General features: G+C 37.1%; 1 protein-coding gene and 1 pseudogene across 3 annotated transcripts in view; both read left to right on the plus strand.

Moving 5' to 3' along the window:
- Nucleotides 1-18,789, plus strand: part of CD96 (CD96 molecule) — an 84,845-nt gene that overhangs the window by 62,277 nt on the left and 3,779 nt on the right. The window contains exons 9-12 of one of the 3 annotated variants that reach the window (XM_045185879.3): nt 4,251-4,322; nt 14,429-14,491; nt 15,332-15,421; nt 18,384-18,507. In XM_045185879.3, coding sequence (XP_045041814.2) covers nt 4,251-4,322; nt 14,429-14,491; nt 15,332-15,421; nt 18,384-18,507 — 349 coding nt within the window. Of the gene's footprint in view, nt 1-4,250; nt 4,323-14,425; nt 14,492-15,331; nt 15,422-18,383; nt 18,508-18,789 lie in introns of all 3 variants that reach the window. The other 2 variants (XM_045185878.3, XM_045185880.3) reach the window with 2 other exon arrangements.
- LOC112320410 (cytosolic 5'-nucleotidase 3A-like) lies at nt 10,353-12,054 on the plus strand (annotated as a pseudogene).

Genomic DNA, 18,789 nt, shown 5'->3' on the forward strand with positions numbered 1-18,789 from the left:
TGCCAGTAGAAATTACTTCCCCATCATAAAGCTAATATCCCAGAAAACTGCCATTCTCTTGGCGCGTGCCAATTACCCCTTTCTGGTGCTGCCTTTTGGAATGTACTTCTTAACTTGGGTCACCCTAGGGAAGGAGAGATTAGTTACCTTGAATCAGCCTCCTGGAAAGACCAAGGGAAGTCAGGCAACTGTAAAACTCATCAGGAAATTCAAGTCTCCAGTTGGTAGGATATGCTTATATTTTCAACACCTGCACTAACTGTGGATGCCCTATTTTATAGATTCTAAGATCACTTTTTAACACTTACTTCATGCCAGTCACTCTTCTAATAACTTGATAGGAATGACTCTCAATTTTTGCAATCACCCTACTAAAAAAGTACTATTTTACAAGTAAGGAATTAGAGGAAAGGAGAAAAATCAATAGACTTTCCCAAAATCATACATCTAACTTAGAACTAAGCCAGAATTCAACCCAGGGAGTCTTGCTCTGGAATTCAAGCTTTTAATAGATAATCTACAATGTTTTTGCAAGTCTTCAAGTGCTTTGCAATTCTGTTTCCTATAGACTCTGGATACAAGCCAATGGGTCTAATGCAGTGGCTTCCTAGCAGTCAAGAGCTATACGGAAATCCGTCTTCTCCACAGCATTTGACACCACGGACCCAGCAGCTGACATGCAGGGTTCACTAACAAATATTGCTGAGTTGTACTGACTTCCCCTGCTTCCGGAAGTCCTCAGTCCCCTTGGCTTCTGTAACACCATATACTTTCTTCCTGCCTTTTTGGCTCCTCCTTTTCAATCTTCTTTTTTCTGCCAGTCTGTTGTATGAAAGCATTCTTCACTGTTTCTTCTTAGGTCCACTTTTCTCCCTGGACTGACCGTCCCTGGTGTCCACAGCTCCTCCAGTTTTTGTGCACATGTTGGTGTCTCACAAATACCTATCTACATCCCAGTTTCATAGCTAAGATTCAAACTCACACGGTCAACCCTCTGCTGGAATTCAATGTCTCATATGTACTCAAAATCAATCAGCCCAAAATTTAATTCATCTTCATGCTCCTGGCCACTTCTAAAACTCCTTCTCTGTAGATTTTCTCAGTTAATAACAGCATGATCCAAATAGCTGCTTGAGACAGAAATCTCGCAGTTATTTTGACTTCTCTCTCTCTCTTCTTCATTTCCTGTATAGGAATCATTAACCAAGCTGTGCTGAGTCCACATTTTAAACCTGTTCCCTTCTCTTCATCCCTACAGCCTTCACTACATAGATCAGGCCACCACTGTCTTGCCCTTAGGTGAGAGCCCTTGTAAGTTCCAGTTGAATGTCATTTCTCCCATGGGGCCTTTGCTATATAGCTTCTGCTTACTTCTCCACCTGCATCTCTTCACTGTGCACAAAGTGTTTCCAACATTTTTAATTGACTTCAGTTCTCTTCTACCTTTTCTGTTCACACTGTTTAGAACATTCTTCTTGCTTCTCCTTTCTTCCCCCAACTCCCAACTTGTCTTACAAATTTCTGTCATCCTTCAGGCCTAGTTTCTATATCATGTTTCGAGAAAACCTTCCTTGAGCTCCCACTTCCTGGGTAAGTTTCCTGTTTCTGGAATCCCACGGTACATCGTATTTTCTCTGGCACAGACAGCACTCACCATCTTGAACTGCAATTACAGTTTTACTGCTTGAAAAGGGATACAAACTACAGTGACAGCAAATTCTAAATTCTTATTTTGTTCATTTACCCTTGATTTCATAGTGATATAGTATAAGTTAAGGAAAGAGCCAATGAGGGGCCAAGCCAGTGGCTGGGTGCCCTGTTCAACAGTCATTCAAGAACCTAGGCTGCTGGCAGCTCCGTCCCCTTTAAGTTGTGACTTCTAAGTCTCCCTGCATCATAAGATCTGAATGGCGCCTGAGGAAAGATCTTGGAGGATCATATGCAGGAGGCGTTATAGGTCAGGCCTTGAAATGACAGTCATCATTCCCACTCACAATCCATTGACTAGGACTCAATACCTGCCCACACCTAATCACACAGGAGACTAGGAATTGAACTTCACTTACAATGTGCCAGTAGTCTGCCACATTGACTTTTATTCCCACTAAATTATGTTCCATGAGGGCAGAGGAAATTTTTTTTTCTTTTTACTTCATCCCCTATGCACTCAATTTGTTAGGTACATAAATCTGTTTATATCCTATCTTTAAAATATTTTTCTGCCCATTTTAGTTTCTTATATAACATGATCTGAGGCAGCTTCTAACACTTCTCTCCATATGTGACTATATTCATGGAGCTGAGGTGTAGTGTGTACACACATACACACATACACACACATCTTTGGTGGTCATTGGTAAGCTGAATTGCAAAAAAAGTGGTTGGTCATCTCTATATGTGAACTCCTTAATAGATGCATAAACCACAATGCCAATTTCTTTACTTATCACACATTTCTTTCAGAGATTTGATTACCTGTATTTTCTATTTAAGGCATCCTTTTTCTCATAATTGAGGTACCTGGGAAGCTGGGATGCCGTTCACTACCATCTAAAGCTTGAGGGTGAATGAGCATGCTGGCTGTCAGAATGTAAGGATATTGTTGAGAATTGTATACACTGTTCAGTATTCTTTTTATAAAGCCTGGGGAGAAATTTACTTTTAATCACAATAAAAGAAATAGCTTTGTTTCTCTTCAAAATTGGCTGTTTTTTATCTTATGATGTTCGTCAATGGCACAGCATATACTTTTTATTTCTTAGCGTTGTTACTAGAAAGTTCTGACTGAGTGGGGGGCACACAGCTACTAGGAGCACATGGCATTAGCACGTGCGTTTTGTAGGCTGTCCCACTCAGGTTTCAAGGGGCCTTAACGTACCTTTCCTAACTGCATTTTCCTTGTCTGTGTTCTTCCTTTCTCTTCACTTATTCTATCTTCTTACACTGCATATTTATGGAAACCACCTAAAGTATGTTTTGGAACAAAGAAGAAATACACATAAATAAATACATTAAAAATTTATCTTTCCAAGAGTCATCACATGTTTTCAGTGGAGTGTGATTGGGTATTTTTCTTCTTTAATCTAATTTGCTTTATCCTTAGAGCTATTTTCAAATGAAGATGAACTAGTCTTTTATTTTAAGGGGAAGAGAGGGAGCAGGAGAATGAAAAATAATGAATTATAATGATAGAGATGACTCTGAAAGCTAAGAAATACAAAACCGTATGTAGTATGTTAAAATATTATAATGTTAAAATATTATAGACAGTTGTGAAATTCACTTTAAGGTAAATCCCATGGGGGTGAGAACCTTGGCTTTATTGTTATTTGCCTGTAGACCAGAGTCTGGCACACAGTAGGCCCTGTAAGAATGTATTTTGAAGGTATGAAAGTAACGACTTGGCTTTAGTTAGGAAAACTGGGCTAGTATCAAATAAATGATGTTGAATATTCAGTATGTACTCAAAAGCATGTACCTTTTGGACTCAATTTCATAACTACTGAGATAAAGTGAATATTAGGTATGTACTAAGATTCTTTCCAACTGTAACATCCCATGGTCTGCATGCCACCCTTGTGAACAGTAGTGGCAGAGTTAAACATGTATGTAAATATCTACAACAATTTGGAAAATTTGTTTTCAAAATAGGATATCCAGTTACATCTCCAAATGCCCTCATAGATACGAGGGCATCGACTCCAAACAACAAGCCTCAAAGTGAGTATAGCAAGGCTTTCCTGAAATAATTCAAAAGAGACAACAGGCTCACAAGTTTTACTACAGGTGCAAATAGTGTTGAGGTTTGGGCAGAAGGCTATATTTCTCATCTGATGTTGATATTTTGGGTTTGAGTTACTTGTTGTAATTTGTAATCTGATTACTATATATGAATATGACAATCACTATAATCTCAAAAACAAGGGTTGGTGATTTGTTATTATACTGTACCTTTTATTTGTCATGGGATTTTAAGGTAATATTTAAGCACTGTCAAGTAATCTTGACCGCACTCCCAGTGATCTGAGTTGGTGACAAGAACAGAAAAAGAGAGCAAATCATAAGAAGTTGGCATTAAACGTAGCTGCAGAACTTTTGCTCAATATGCCAGCTAGCATTCCTGCATAGGGAAGCATATTTTCAATTTTCAGATTTCCCCAAAGTCACATAGATTAAAAATTCAGCACATCAAAGCAAAGTTAAATTACAGCTTTATAAAAAGTTTGTATTCTGGAAATTTTGTCTTATAGCCAGCAATTCCCGTGTGACTGCCCAAGGCTTCAACTACTCTCAGACCTCCAGTGGGAGAGACATGGAAACCTGTAAGTATAACTATGAGTCCCTTTTAGTCCCCTGGGCCTCATCACTCATCCACATATATACTGAGTAACTCCTATGCGTCTTACTCATAATGAAATTAACAACTATTTACAAGGCATCTTCCACATTTAAAGCACGGATGTTGGAGCTGGGCAGGCATCCGTGAATAAACCACAGATCTAAGTTCCAGACTCTGGTGGGAGAAAGACAGACAAATGGTGGTAAGTGAGATAGAAAAAATAAAACAGGAAAGGGAGAAAGGGAGAATAAAATGTGAGAGGGGAGTGCCATTTTAAATAAAGTAAGGCCTTTCAAGACCTAAATTTAAGGTGACATCTGAGTGAAGATGTAAGTAATGGAAGTAAAAGTGCGAGCTTTGAGTATGTCTGAGGAAGAGCATCCTAGCAGAATATACACGTCACTAATAAAAATGAAAAAGGGAGCCCAACATGAGGCACAGAAATGGTCTGTTACTTTTAACCTGGCCGACTAGCAGCTGCAGTGTCGCTGCTTTAGTGGGTGCCGACAGGATGTGAAGAGGAAATACACTGTCTCCCAGGGGCATTGAGATCAGCACTGTGCTGACATAGCGAGGGATGTAGCAGAAGCGAAGACCTTGGAGGCCAAATGCTGGGAGTGAAACCACTAGGCCCTTTGCCACAAAGTCTCTGGTATGTCCCCTTTGGAAAGCATTTAAGTTGTATATTTAAAACTTCTCAAAATCCTTTGTGCCCACTGGCTCAGCCATCTCTCTGCCAGGAACTTGTCCTTAGGAAATAAATAAAAGAGAAACATGTATAATATTGCTTTTTATAGCACTATTGATTTATTTCCTTCATCTCTTTTACGGACATCAGGTTCACAGATTTGGATTAATCATAATTTTTAATTCATGAGACACTTTCATCATTTGTGGGTAACTCTATAATTTAGTGTGTCATATTTCTTTTAATAAATGTTAATGATACACACTGACTCTTGAACAACATGGGTTTGAACTGCACAGACCTACTTATATGTGGAATTTTTTCAATAAATACATATAGTATTGTAAGTGTATTCTCTTCTTTATGATTTCCTTAAAAACATTTTCTTTTTTCTAGCTTAATTTGTTGTAAGAATACAGTATGTAATACATATAACACATAAGATATACATTAATCAAGTGTATTATTAGTAAGGCTTTTGGTCAACAGTAGGCTATTGACAGTTGTCTTGGAGGAATCAAAAGTTATATGTGGATTTCCAGCTCACAGCGGGCAGGGCCCCTACACCCGGTGTTGTTCGAGCGTCAGCTGTAATGCACTCGTGCGAACTCACTGCTCAGACAAATACGACTGAAAGGCATTATAAAAGAGAGAGCACACAAAGAGATTCACAAGTAAGCGGGACATAGAAGCATGTCAAGGGAGCATGACAGATTACTGTGAAGAGAAGAGACTGTTCAGCAAATGGACCTAGAAACATCGATTGTTTATAAGGAAAAAAGCATTAAAATGTACTCCTATCATATGCATTACACAAAAAAAACTTCATAGACTAAGTTATTTACATCAACAAAGAATTGTAATGAAATAAAGGCAAATATTTTCCCAAGCTGTGGGGTAAGGAAGGGCTTAATGAAGAGGCATCAAGCACTAACCATTAAAATAATTAAAAATAGAATTAAATAAAATTAAGAAAAAATATACCAAAAGACACCTTAAGGAATGTAAAATTAATGAAAGCTATAATCTAGGAGGAGATACTTGTCACACGTGTAATTGAAAAAGAGTCTAGAATACATACTTCACAAAGGATCTAAACTTTACATAAGGGCATATAAGGAATGCCTACAAATCAGTAAGAAAAAAACAGAAAGCTATACAAAATGAGCAACAGGCACATTACAAATCATGAAACAAGTGGCTAGAAAAAGAGATTCTCAGCCTCTCTAGAAATTAGGAAAGGCAAATGAAGACTAGAATCAGATAACTATTTTATACCTAATGAATTAGCAACAATTAAGAGGTCTGTGATTACCAAGTGTTATACAGAGTATAACGCAATGTAAGGATTTATATATTTCTGGTGAGAGTAAAAATTGGTACCATCACTTTCCACCACTTTGGCATTACATTTTAAAAATGAACATTTTCGTACCCTGCAATCCAACAATTTTTTTCTCCTAGATAGATATCCCACTACACATGCAAAAATACTAGTACATCTATCCAGGAGCTATGTATACTATTCACAACAGCAAAAATTATGAATAATATAAATGGTCATAGCCAAGAGGATAGATAAATAAATTGTAGCATAGTCATATAATAAAATATCACAGGGCAATAAAAAATTAGTAAATGATAGTCACATACAACAGCATGAATGAATCTTTATAACATTGTGTTGAGTCAAAAAAGTAAATGCCAGGTGACAATATATGGAATAACATTTTTAAATAAAATTTAAAAGCAAGTACAACCAACCACCATACAATTTAGGCATAATATGTGATAATTTTTTTTAAGTTATATGTGACTAATAGACATCACATTCAGAACAGGGTTTGCTTTTGAATGGGCATACCAGGGATAGGATGGGGTTAAATAACATCATATAACATAGTCATAATATATGACGAAAAAACAAAGTATCTGTGTGTATGAGTGAGAGTGATTGGGTGTTTAGGAAGAATTTGTCCGATAATAAGAGAACATGGAATAGGATGAGATAATAACTCAATGACATGTTATGAAGCCCGTGAAAACCATAGCCGTAGATTAGGCCAGCCAGAATATCATATTATGCAGACAAGGCTAGGAGCTGGAACATATTTACCAATCAGCTATCAATTGAGGATAAAAGTATCAGGCTGGGGATGAAAGTCTATATATACTTCATAGATTAACATTTATCTTTATATGGTGTTAACATAAAATTGAGTTGTTTCTAATAAACTGTGCTGAAACTCTACCTGCACTAATTTGTCATTCTTTATTCATGATACTGTAACACAAGGAAGCTCCATGAGACATTTGTTTTGGTTGCTTACCTGTATCCTGCATGTCTAAGATAAGGCTTGGCATATTATTAGTGCTCAACAAATATTGATGAACAGATCAATTAAATCATACTTCTTAGTTATGAGGGGGAAATTATGTAGCAGTGGGCAAAAGAGTTTATTGGGCAATGTTATAGCAAAAAGCTGAACTCCAACTTAAATTTATGCTATCATTTTATATATATATATATATAATGATATCATATGATATATATATATGATATCATATATCATAATGATAGCATATATCATTATGCTATCATTATATATATATATATATATATATATATAATCCCATACATTTATTCTTATCATAACTGACTGTCTTGATGTTTTTCTTTATTTTATTTATTTGGTTGTCTATTGAAATTATACTACAATGTCAGATACACAAGAGCAGGTTCCAAAGTCTTTTTCTGTTTCGTTCACTGTGTTTTCCTGATGTTTGCAGCAGTGGTGGGCGCACGTAGGTGCTTGGCAAGTATTTCCTGAGTGATTGAAAGAATATATGTAACATAAGGGCAAGGACAAGAAAGAAAACACATAAACACGGTGACAAGAATGATCTACTTAAATAGGCTATTGGAACTTTTTATTTATTTGTTTCATTTAAATTGTTAGAACAATACCATATGTGCCAGGAATTAAAAAGAAATTCTTTTCATGGCATGCATATCATCAATATGAAGCACACAGGCCCTCCCCCAAGGTACTTCCTCCCTCAAAAACTGTAAAGCTGAAAGGGTCTTGCTTAAAAGTACTTTATAATTTACACAAATATATTCTTGGTGTTTTTAATAGGTTTCATAATTAAATGAACTATTGTAATCCTTCTCATCTTCTGTCTTTTCTCAGTTGAAAACTTTATTTATCCTCACACTTCTTTTATCATTCTTACCATAAAAATAATATTAGAAATTATGAAATCCAGAAAGGAACTTTAGAACCCAACAATTTTTTTCCTGTCAGTGAAAACCCATATTTTTACTTATGCAAAAATAACAAGTTTTTGCTAACTAATTGCCACTTTTTAATCCATAAACTTATAGAAAAATCCCCTGCAGTAAGTAGTTTTATGTGTAGTCATTGACAAAAATACATTAGGATCCAAAAAGTGAATATTGATTGCTTACTCTCAAACTATTTTTGAAACATGTTTCTACTCATTGAATTGTACTGTGATGTGACATCTTATATTAGATGATGCATTTGGCAAGACTCAGGACAGGCACCAGTAATGGGATTTTTTTATTCTGGTATGTTTATTTCAGTAGATTTATGAAATGTTCAGCCCTGGCTAGTGTGGCTCAGTGGGTTGAGCACCAGCCTAAGAACTGAACGGTTGCGGGGTTCAATTCCCAGTCAGGGCATATGCCTGAGTTGTGGGCCAGGTCTCCAAGTAGGGGCATTGGAGAGACAACCAATTGATGTTTCTCTCACACACCAATGCTTCTCTCCCTCCCTCACACTCTCTTTTAAAATAAATAAATAAATAAATAAATAAATAAATAAATAAATAAATAAAATCTTTAAAAAAATAAAAAAGAAATGTTCAAAGGCAGGCAAATAATGATAATGGATAGATTTCTGGGGAAATAAACCCACAGCAATGTTTCTAAGGCCCTTGCTATTTGTCAACATGTGCTATGGAATATTTGCATATACATGCACTGTATGTAGCTCATATTTATTTGGATGTCACTAGACAGTTCTGAGTTCATTACATATACACCAAATTTACAAATATAAGTTTTAATGTATTCTTTGGTTGTCATTTTGTTTATCAACCTGAAGGAGTCTAAGCTGGGACTCAAGAATATTGGAGTCTAGCCCTGGCTGGTGTGGCTCAGCGGATTGAATGCCAGTTTGGTTCCCAGTCAGGGTATATGCCTGGGTTGCAGGCCAGGTCCCCACTAGGGGGCGTGGGAGAGGCAACCACACCTTGATACTTCCTTCCCTTCCTCCCTCCCTTCCCCTCTGTCCAAAAATAAATAAATATTGTAGTATCTCAGACAAAATAGGAATTATTACAATCTAAGGAAAATGTATAGCTGAGTATTATAATGTAAGAAAAAAGTTGGCAAACTGGATTTTTAAAAAATCATAAAGTTAGAATGAAATGAAAATATTTTAGTCAATGGAGAGCAGATTGTTTAAGGAGTATCTATGCAAACCCTTTCTCTTTCTCAGTCAGGGGTCAATGTTTCATATGTGAAAAAATATCAAAGTTCATGGGGATCTTGACAAAACAGTTATGGTACTGAGTTTTGCTTGCTTATTTAGCCAACAACAAATTGCAATTCATGGTTTCAGCTAATAACCGTAACAAGCAGAAAAGCTTGCTTCTGTTCAACCCACCGTGCTAAAGGCTAAAAATGTGTTTTATAAAGGGGTTCTGTCTTGATTATTATCGTTAATATAAAAGGGTAGATAATAAATGTATTTCCTAAGCTGGGTCCATGATGTGAAATGTTGAAATAATAAATCACACATCCATAGCATCGTAAGGCAAACAAAGTATGTGGGTGTTATAATTGTTCTACCTTAATTGTGGCAGTTGACTAGGGTTCCACTAAATAAATATGTTTTCTAAGTGTAAAAATAATATATGCTCATTGTAGAAAATTAGAAAAACAGAGAAATTTAAAACTAACACTTTATATGCAACTGTGTTCCACTTTTTTCCCTCACACATTGAATATCTTATGCATTTTCCCACATGCTATGTAATTCTTTGCAAACATCATTTACAGAGTTTCATTGTTATGGTAACTTATAATAATGAGCTAAATGAAAGATGGTACTTAGAAATATATTAGACATATTTAAAATTAAGTATACTATGTCAAGAAAGAAAAATATATAAATAAAAATAAATAAATAACATATTTTTTAAAAGAATACTGGAGTCTAATCTTAGCTCAGCTTCCAAGTTTCCTCCATCTGAAACACCTGTGAAGCAGGGATACCGGCTCTGATCAACTCAATGCCCAAAACTGACAAGGTCAGTAATGTCCAAGACATATTTTCACCCTGGCACTCAGGTGATCAGGCCATGGAGCAGAAAATTGAAGCTTAATTTCTCTTTTCTTTTTGGCTTTTTCCTGTCATGTATCTGGTCCACTGGAGATAAAAGGCACATTTAAATCAGTCTGTCTAAGTTATACAAGCAGAAAAATGATATGAATCTCCGTGAGCCCCATGCCTCCAACTTGCCCCATTACCAAGATCAACAATCTCACTATCAACACACACACACACCTGGGCCTCTGAGTACCTCTTATTGACCTCGCCTTCCTCACCTTTAAAATGTATGTATTCTTAAATGTTAAAGATGCATCCTTTATCCTGTCCATGGTCTGTCTGGTTCTTCTCAGGCTTTGGTAGCTGTAACTGATAATTTCATAACAACCGTTTTTACTTTCCATTGGCAGAGGGTGATGGAGAGGCTAGAGCGGAGGGTTTGAGGGGAGGGGCAGGGACACGGCAATGAGAGAGCCTATTGCAATGCTGGGTCCTGTTCCTATTTCCGTCTCCATGATAATCTTCAGTCCCTCTGTTCCCTGCTGGCTGGGATGCTGATTCTCTAAAATCACCACTCTTATCCTCAAATTCTAAAACCTTATGCATCTCAGATCACATCTCATTCCATTTTCCTCTTTTCTAAAATGCTATTCACCTGCTCTGTCATCTAGTTTGTGATTAAGTCAGTTTCAAATTAAAGATGTATTTCTCTAATTTAAAATTCTATTGTTTGTTAAGCTACCAGTTTCTGGAGCTCCTCCACAGCTAACATACAAACTTCACACATTGAAAACTCATGAATGTCATCTTTTTTTTTTCTGTGATCGGGAACAGTGTGGGGGTCTCATCTTTGGACTAGGAGATCAGAGCAAAAGTAGACACTGTCGCTAGTGCCAACATGTATGTCCTGGCGGAAGACATGGTGCTGGCTGAGTACACATCCACCCTGAAGAGGGAGATGGGGCAGAAGACCAAGGTCATTGAAGAGCTGTTCATCTCTTCCTCTCTGCTATTGCTTGCCACCCATGCCATAGTTCTAGGACAAATTTAAGGACAAAAGAACTCAGATCACCTTAAGGAAGACTGGATAACCAAGGAAAAATCTGGACATGTAAAATGATTCCAGAATTTCAGAGAAGTTCATTTTGCCACAAGAACCCTACAAGAGTAATAGATATTATCTGTGGTTTCGTTGAAAGAGGGGCTGCCAAACTTCAGACAATCTAGACTTTGCAATGACACTAAGTAGGTTTTCCTACAAAAGGGAAAGATGCCTAGCATATCATAATATTATGGACAACTATAAACTGGTTACAAACAGATACGTACAAAAGCTATTGCAACTAAGTGAAAAATACTACACTGAGAAGTACTCTTTTGTGGTAGAATGGTATCACATAGTTTCCTAGTTGAAAAAGCTTTACCAAAAGTAAAATTTAAATAAATTGTGGAAGAAACCAAGGGTTTGCTGAAGGGAGGGTATAAAAATTTATTTGAGAAATACCATCGACACAGTATCCCTGTGTTCGTGTTTTTAACTGATAATGGTGATGTGCTAAAGGAAGTTATCCATCAAGCTGGTGTTTACCATCCAAATGTCAGAGTCACGCTCATTTGTGGATTTTGATGAAAATGGATGCTCAAAGGGTTTAAACGAGATTTAACTTTTGTATTTGACAAACGTGATGATGACTTGAAGAATACAGAATATTTCAATCAATTAAAAGACAATAGCAACACAATTCTGCTGAGACTCTCAAGGAGTCTTAAAACCGGCAGATGGAGTAGTCAATGTGGTCAACACGTTCTAAATACTGGATATCTGAACGATAGAGTGTCGGGGCTGTTAGAAAAGTACTGCATTGGTGAGAGATGAAGCACTGGAGGTAGCTGACTCTGTCTTACTGAGGAGGCTATAAACAAGCATTATTGAGGAAGACCTCTCCTGTGGGAGCAATGGATACAAGAATTGTTCATCTCTTCATCTTTCTGAAAGACTTTTACTTCTTGCTCTTGAAGTTTTTCCTCTGCATTACTTAAGTATTGTCAGACACGTTGAAATCTGTCAACTGGAAGTTCCTTTTTCTTCACCTCTCTCAGTACATTCCCTGCTGTATTTTTTAAACAAAGTTAAAAAAAAATCTTAAAGCCAAAATTAAAATAACTCCCTACTCTTCCAAAGTGGGTTTTGTTGTTAATTTTATCGTACATTTGTTAGATGTCTTTTTACACTTGAAAAATTCCTAGGAGTCTAAAAAGAAGCTTTATGAAATGGTCAAATAATTTGCATGATTTTAACTATTGCCATTGTTGTAATTTGAATAGATCATGCTGATGATATCACCAGCTCCTGAAATTGTGTTATACTTGGTTATTGTGATTAGAGAGAATCAATACTGACCAGAAAAAAACAGCCTCTACATATGGCAAAAACAAATCAAAACAAAAAAATTTGGTGTCCACGTGTACCTGATCATTACAAAATGTTCTCTATTTACCTGCTAATAATAAATATGAAATGGTAAATCCTTTTTTAAAATACCTGTTTTTCTCAAAGGGATAGCACTTGATCAACTATTTATATCTTAGCATAAATTAATTTGTCATATACTTTCTTACAAGCTGAATTTGAAGAGATCAGATATAAAGTCATCAAGCTCTAAAACTAGAAAGTAAAACACACAATATTGGAGGAAAAAGAAAAACTGAACAAACTGTTCTATCATAATTGTACCTAAATCCAGGCCTGGTCCCCATTTCTTTTTATAGTTCTTCTTTGTCAATCAAGTTCCTGGCTTAATGGCTTAACCATTAAAAAAGGGCATTAAAAATGGTCAGTCCATCATCTGCAGACCCTCGTGTTCTATCTGGGAGAGAAAAAGAGTCAAGGTCATAGGTGCAGGCTAGAGAATTATATTTAATATAAGATTACCTCTCTGGCCTAGCAAACTCAAAATAACTGTGTCTAAAACCACTGTCACCTGTGGGGTGACTCCATGAGGGAGTTGCTATGACAGACTGTCTGGTGAGTCATCTCTAGAAAGCACTGACTTATATCTCTCCTGAAGGATCTGATAACATATCTTTGTCTACAGCTGCAAATGCTGTTGACGCTCCCAGAGAAACCAAGAAAAGAGAGGCTAAGGAGTTTCTCAATGTTTGGTTTGTTTCGGTTTGGTTTGGTTTTGCTTGTTTGTTTTGGTCTGGACACACAAGAAAACACTTAACTTCTAAACTCACATATGCTAATGTGTTAAATATAGGAGCACACTACTCATGCACCACTACAGTTATTTTACTTTACATCTATCTCGTTACTGGCCTGTTATCAAATACAGATATGTGAAGTTTGCCAAGAAGTGCATTTTTCTTGCCAGAGGTGGGGAACTAAACAAAATGAGTTGATGGGTCTGTTTCAAAAGCCATATGTGCTGCTTGAGTCTGCTGCCATCCACTCAAGGGGGAGATTTGGCTCTGAAAACATCAAAAGGACACACTTAGCAGCTAACAGGCCTGTGACCACAGGGGTCTGATAGTTCACTGCTGACACAGTTCAGTCGCACAGTTGAATAAGAGTGTCAGCTTACCCACAAACTGTTTTGTTCCCTCATGTGTTCCACCAAGGTCTTCCGAGTCCAGCCGGCACCTTTCCTGGACTGAAGTCCACCATAACACACCTGGGCTTTCATTCTCTCCTATTCCTTTAGCTTGTCTATGGGATGGACATAAGAACAATCACAACAAACTCACTGTGGCTGGAAGAACCTCTCCTAATATTTTCCTTTCATTCCTTCTTCCTTCTCCTAAGTGGCTAAAATCCAAGCCTTCTCTACTAGAAACATCAGGACCATAAGCGTTCCCTCAACTCCCACTTTATTTTGAGACATTCCAATGTGTGCTGCAGAATAGTTCAATGATGTTGCTTTAAATGTAAATTTATATCCCTTTTTCATAATCATTAGATTTAATTAAAGGTCAAGGAGAGAAAATAACTACTCTTATACAGATAATTCTTCCAATATATTCCTCCTTTAGCAGCTTCATGGATGCCCAGTGAAACATACAGTTCATTCCCCTCAGACGCAAGCTCGACACCTCATGGTGAGTACCTGGGGAAGATTTGGGGTCAAGGAAGGCAGTGGTCTGCTTCTTCTGGGCAGAGAGTGAAAAACAAGGACTGATAAGAACCCAATCTCATCTAGGTATTTGAAAGCGCATCTTGATCATGAAATTGCAGTGATTGTGACAATGATAATGAATGGAACTAAAATTCTTCCCAGTCACTGAAAAACCATAGTCAGTGACCAAATCTTAGATTTTGTTTCTCTATTTTATTTCAAAATGAAATCTATATAACTTTTTGAACCAATTAAATCCATTAAAAATTCATTTAAAAAATGTTTTCCATTGGAAAATGGAATGATCTGTCAATATGGATTTGTCTATTTGAATGTTGCAAAAGAATTTTTAAAATTTATTTTTATTGTATTTTTTTCCATCACTATTTATCCTCCTTTTACCCTTTTCCACCTCCACCCACCTGCAGTCACCACACTGCTGTCCACGTCCATGAGTGCTTTTTCCTTTTTGTTATTGACCTTTTAAACATGTTAGAGTAGGGAGAATCAGTATTTTGTCCTCTTTGGTATCCTCAGAGAATAGGGGTAGCCCTCATCTTTCTATGATCTCGACTCGTGATATTTTCCCATAATTACTAAAATTTCTCATGGTGATTTTCAGCAGATACTGGTTTGTTTGTGTACTGTATAGCTTCTCTTTCTTCCTTTAGACCAATAGGAAGTTTCACTACTTTGTGGCCACTAGATCCTAGGATCCTAGCCTTGCTGTAAATTGTCCTTAGTGAACTTTACACATAAAATTTTCAGAGCATTTAAGCCATTCAGTGTAAGCCCTTTCAGACAATCTCCTTTGTCTCCCTAGGAGATGAGATCGCCAGCACAAGCAAAGCACTTTCAGAAGTTCCCACAACTCCCAACAGATCTACTAGAAATAATTATATCCAGATCACTGGTGAGCCATTTGCCATTTGTTATTTGGATGTTGTGTTTTATTCACTCAATGAATATTTGTTGAGTATCTACCATTTGCCAGATGCTGTGCCAATTGTTGGACGTACAGTGAAAACAGTGACCTCCTGAAAATTAATATCTGTTAGAGATGATATATAGTAAATAAGTAATCATACAATAAAATTTATTTGTGACATGCTATGATGTAGCACAAGGTATTGTCAGAGTCTAACAGAAAGATCTGATTTTAATTGGAGAACAGGAAAGGACTCACCGAGAATACATTTAAATTAAAAACTGAAAAATCAACAAGAATTAGCCAGGTGAAAAGTAGTGAGAAACATTGTCAGTCTTGTGAAAATATAGTCTGAGTCATAAAAAGAGATAGTTGGGAAAAAGGGAATTCCTACATTCACGTAACACAATTTTGTCAATGCTAAATATAATCCTTTATTTTTCATAAGAGGACAAGGGATTCAATAAAGTTAGGACCCCCCCTCCCCTACCCAATGTAGGTCTTGATTGTAAATTCAGAGGTATAATCAACTTTTTCACTTCAGGGAGTATTCACTTGACGGGTGAACTCTTCACCTGGGCACTCAGCTCATTTCATGGGGAAAGTCATGCAGTCCTCAGATCATTAGAGCATCATCCTTCGCACAAAAGGCAACAGTCGCAGACTGAGGTCCTACTGATACCTTTAAGATATTGTTGTCTTCAGGAGCTGCCTGCTTTAGAGATGAGGTGGGATTGGAGCTCTGCTTCTTCCCTGAGACATCCCTGAAGTCAGTGGTCTCATTATCTATATTTGATTTGAAGAAAACTTGTAAACACTGATAGAACCCCCATTTAAACCCTTTTGTACATTTATTTTTCTAAAATTTTGGGGGTAAAATGTTACATCCCACCATAATACTAGTGTAGAGCCTAGTCAGTTTTGATTTCACTAAAACAGAACTTTGTGTAGTCCTGAGTCGGTCATCTGTACGATTGTTTCCTTTGTGATCAGGAAATTCTAGTGGTTTGAACTACTCTGAACTCTCTCCAGCCTTCTGTCCATACGTAGTGCCATGTGGTTTTGCAGGATTGCGTGAGCTTCCACCAGTGTCTGTCTCAACAGGGCTGGGATAGGGTGAGCACCAGGCAAACCTTGAACCGCTGGACGTCTGTTATAAAAAGAAAAGTCTTCCACACTGATAGCCAGTGTTAACATGGCAACATCATGTGGCTGTAGTCCAAGCTATGTAAAACAAAGAAAAGACTTGGTACATAATATTTTTAAATCTGGCTTTTTGTCCTGTGCCTTTTGTTGTTGTTGTTGAGACTTTGCTGTATAAAAAGCAGTATAATAAATCTAGGCAATAAAAGAAATTAAAAACCTAGTGTCCACCTGCAAGCAGTTTATACATACTCTAAATAATAAAAGAAAATCAATCCAGATAATTCTGATATAATATTCACTATTTGCCCAAATGATCTATGTAAGTTAAAGAGCTAGAAATGTATCTGTAATGTATAAGGAAGTTCGCTGGAGTGGTGTTAGAAATAACAGAAGCCTGGAAACAATTCGACCGTCTAACTTTAAGAGACCAATTAAATAAACTATGGTAGAGACAGACGTACATTGGGGAACTAGCCAGGATTTTAACTGAATGTGGTAAATTTCTACATACTTTTTTGGAAAGTATTCCAAGAATGTTTTTTAAAAGAAAAAAAAAGCCAGGGACAGACAGAATAGTATGTCTAGTATGCCCCCATTTGTAATACACATGTTTATGTATGCATGGAAAATTTCTGGCAGCATATGTGATTACCTATTGAATGGCATTGCCTTAGTGTGGGTAACTGGCACCTGAAATATTAAGAGCACTTCCTTTTCACTGTAATTTTATATTTGTGTGCTTTTTGAATTTTTAACACAATCATACTATACTTTTTGGAAAGGAAATGCTTTTACTTACTGGTAGGTAAAACCAGGCACCCTCATTTACTAAAAAGTAAAAACATCCAGAGGATGATACTTATTTTATTGCTGGCTTAAAGTCCACAATATTTGAAAGTCTTTGATTCATGCAGTTTGACTTAGTGTTCAAATGTTAAAAATTTAATGAATTAGTTGAGTATGGGCATAGTCAGCATGGATAAGAAAAATCAGCCCATTGGTTCTTCACAAATATAATTTTAGCCAGTCTCTTACTTTCAACTTTCTCCCTTTTCAGACCATAGAAACAGCAAAACCAACTGGTTTCCATTCACCCCTTTTGGCCCTTCTCCCCTCTCTATTCCTAAAATGAATACAGAAAGAAAGAAAGAAAGAAAGAAAAAGAGGGAAGTCGATAGAAAAGGATAAGAAAATCTCTACCCTGGATATGATTCCTTGGGTGACAAATGAGAAGTCTTGTCACATAGTCTTTGCAGCCCTGTAACTCCATAGGGATTGGCCAGGCCTCTCCAGCTCTGGCCCTTCAGGGCTTTGGAATGTTATAATGCTTTTACTCTTTCCCTCCTCCTGTCGCACATGCTTCCATAACACATTTAATGCGTCCTTCAAGAATAAGAAAATCCAATGCTAGACCATTGTTTTACAAGTAAAGTTTTCTTCCCTGGAGTAAATTTGGCTAACAAATTTATAGGTTATCATTTTCATTTATTCATTCCTGCAAATAACATTTCATTGGGCACTATATGTCAGGAATTGTCCAGGGCCTTGGGAAAATAAAGGAAAATGTCAGTTGTAGAACATTCAAACAAGAAAGACATTCATGTAAAAATGTAATAGTATAGATGCTGGACCAGAAATTAGAACAAGGCAGGGGTATGATCCCAAAGCATGACTGTGGTCAAGGACTGATCCATGGCCCTTGCATAAAATATGTGTCAGGTAGGAGATATAGTTCAATTAATTCTGGTTTCCAGTGGCCCAAGTTTGTCATTAATACTCCTCTCTCTTTATGCCCTTTCAGGTGTTGTGGCTAATAAGCCCAAAGATGGGATGTCCTGGCCAGTGATTGTAGCGGCTTTGCTCTTTTTCTGCCTGTTACTGTTTGGTCTGGGAGTGAGGAAATGGTGTCAATACCAACGGGAAATGTGAGTATGATGCTAAGACATGCAGACACAGATACTTTTTCAATGTGCATTGTTCACTCAGCACTGCACATACCGCTCCTGCATTGAGTCCCCCTCATATTTAACTCAGGAAATAAGTCTCAGAGAGGTTGCACAGCTTTCCCAGGACCGCGCAGCTGGGATTAGATATACAACTTCTGACTTGGTATCCTCTCTGCCCACTCCAGCTGGAACACTACACTCAGCAGAAGGAACACTACACTCAGCAGATGGAACAAGTCACTGGGCAGGAAACAAAACTGA

Source organism: Desmodus rotundus, chromosome 2 (assembly GCF_022682495.2).
Source record: "Desmodus rotundus isolate HL8 chromosome 2, HLdesRot8A.1, whole genome shotgun sequence".
Taxonomy (NCBI): domain Eukaryota; kingdom Metazoa; phylum Chordata; class Mammalia; order Chiroptera; family Phyllostomidae; genus Desmodus; species Desmodus rotundus.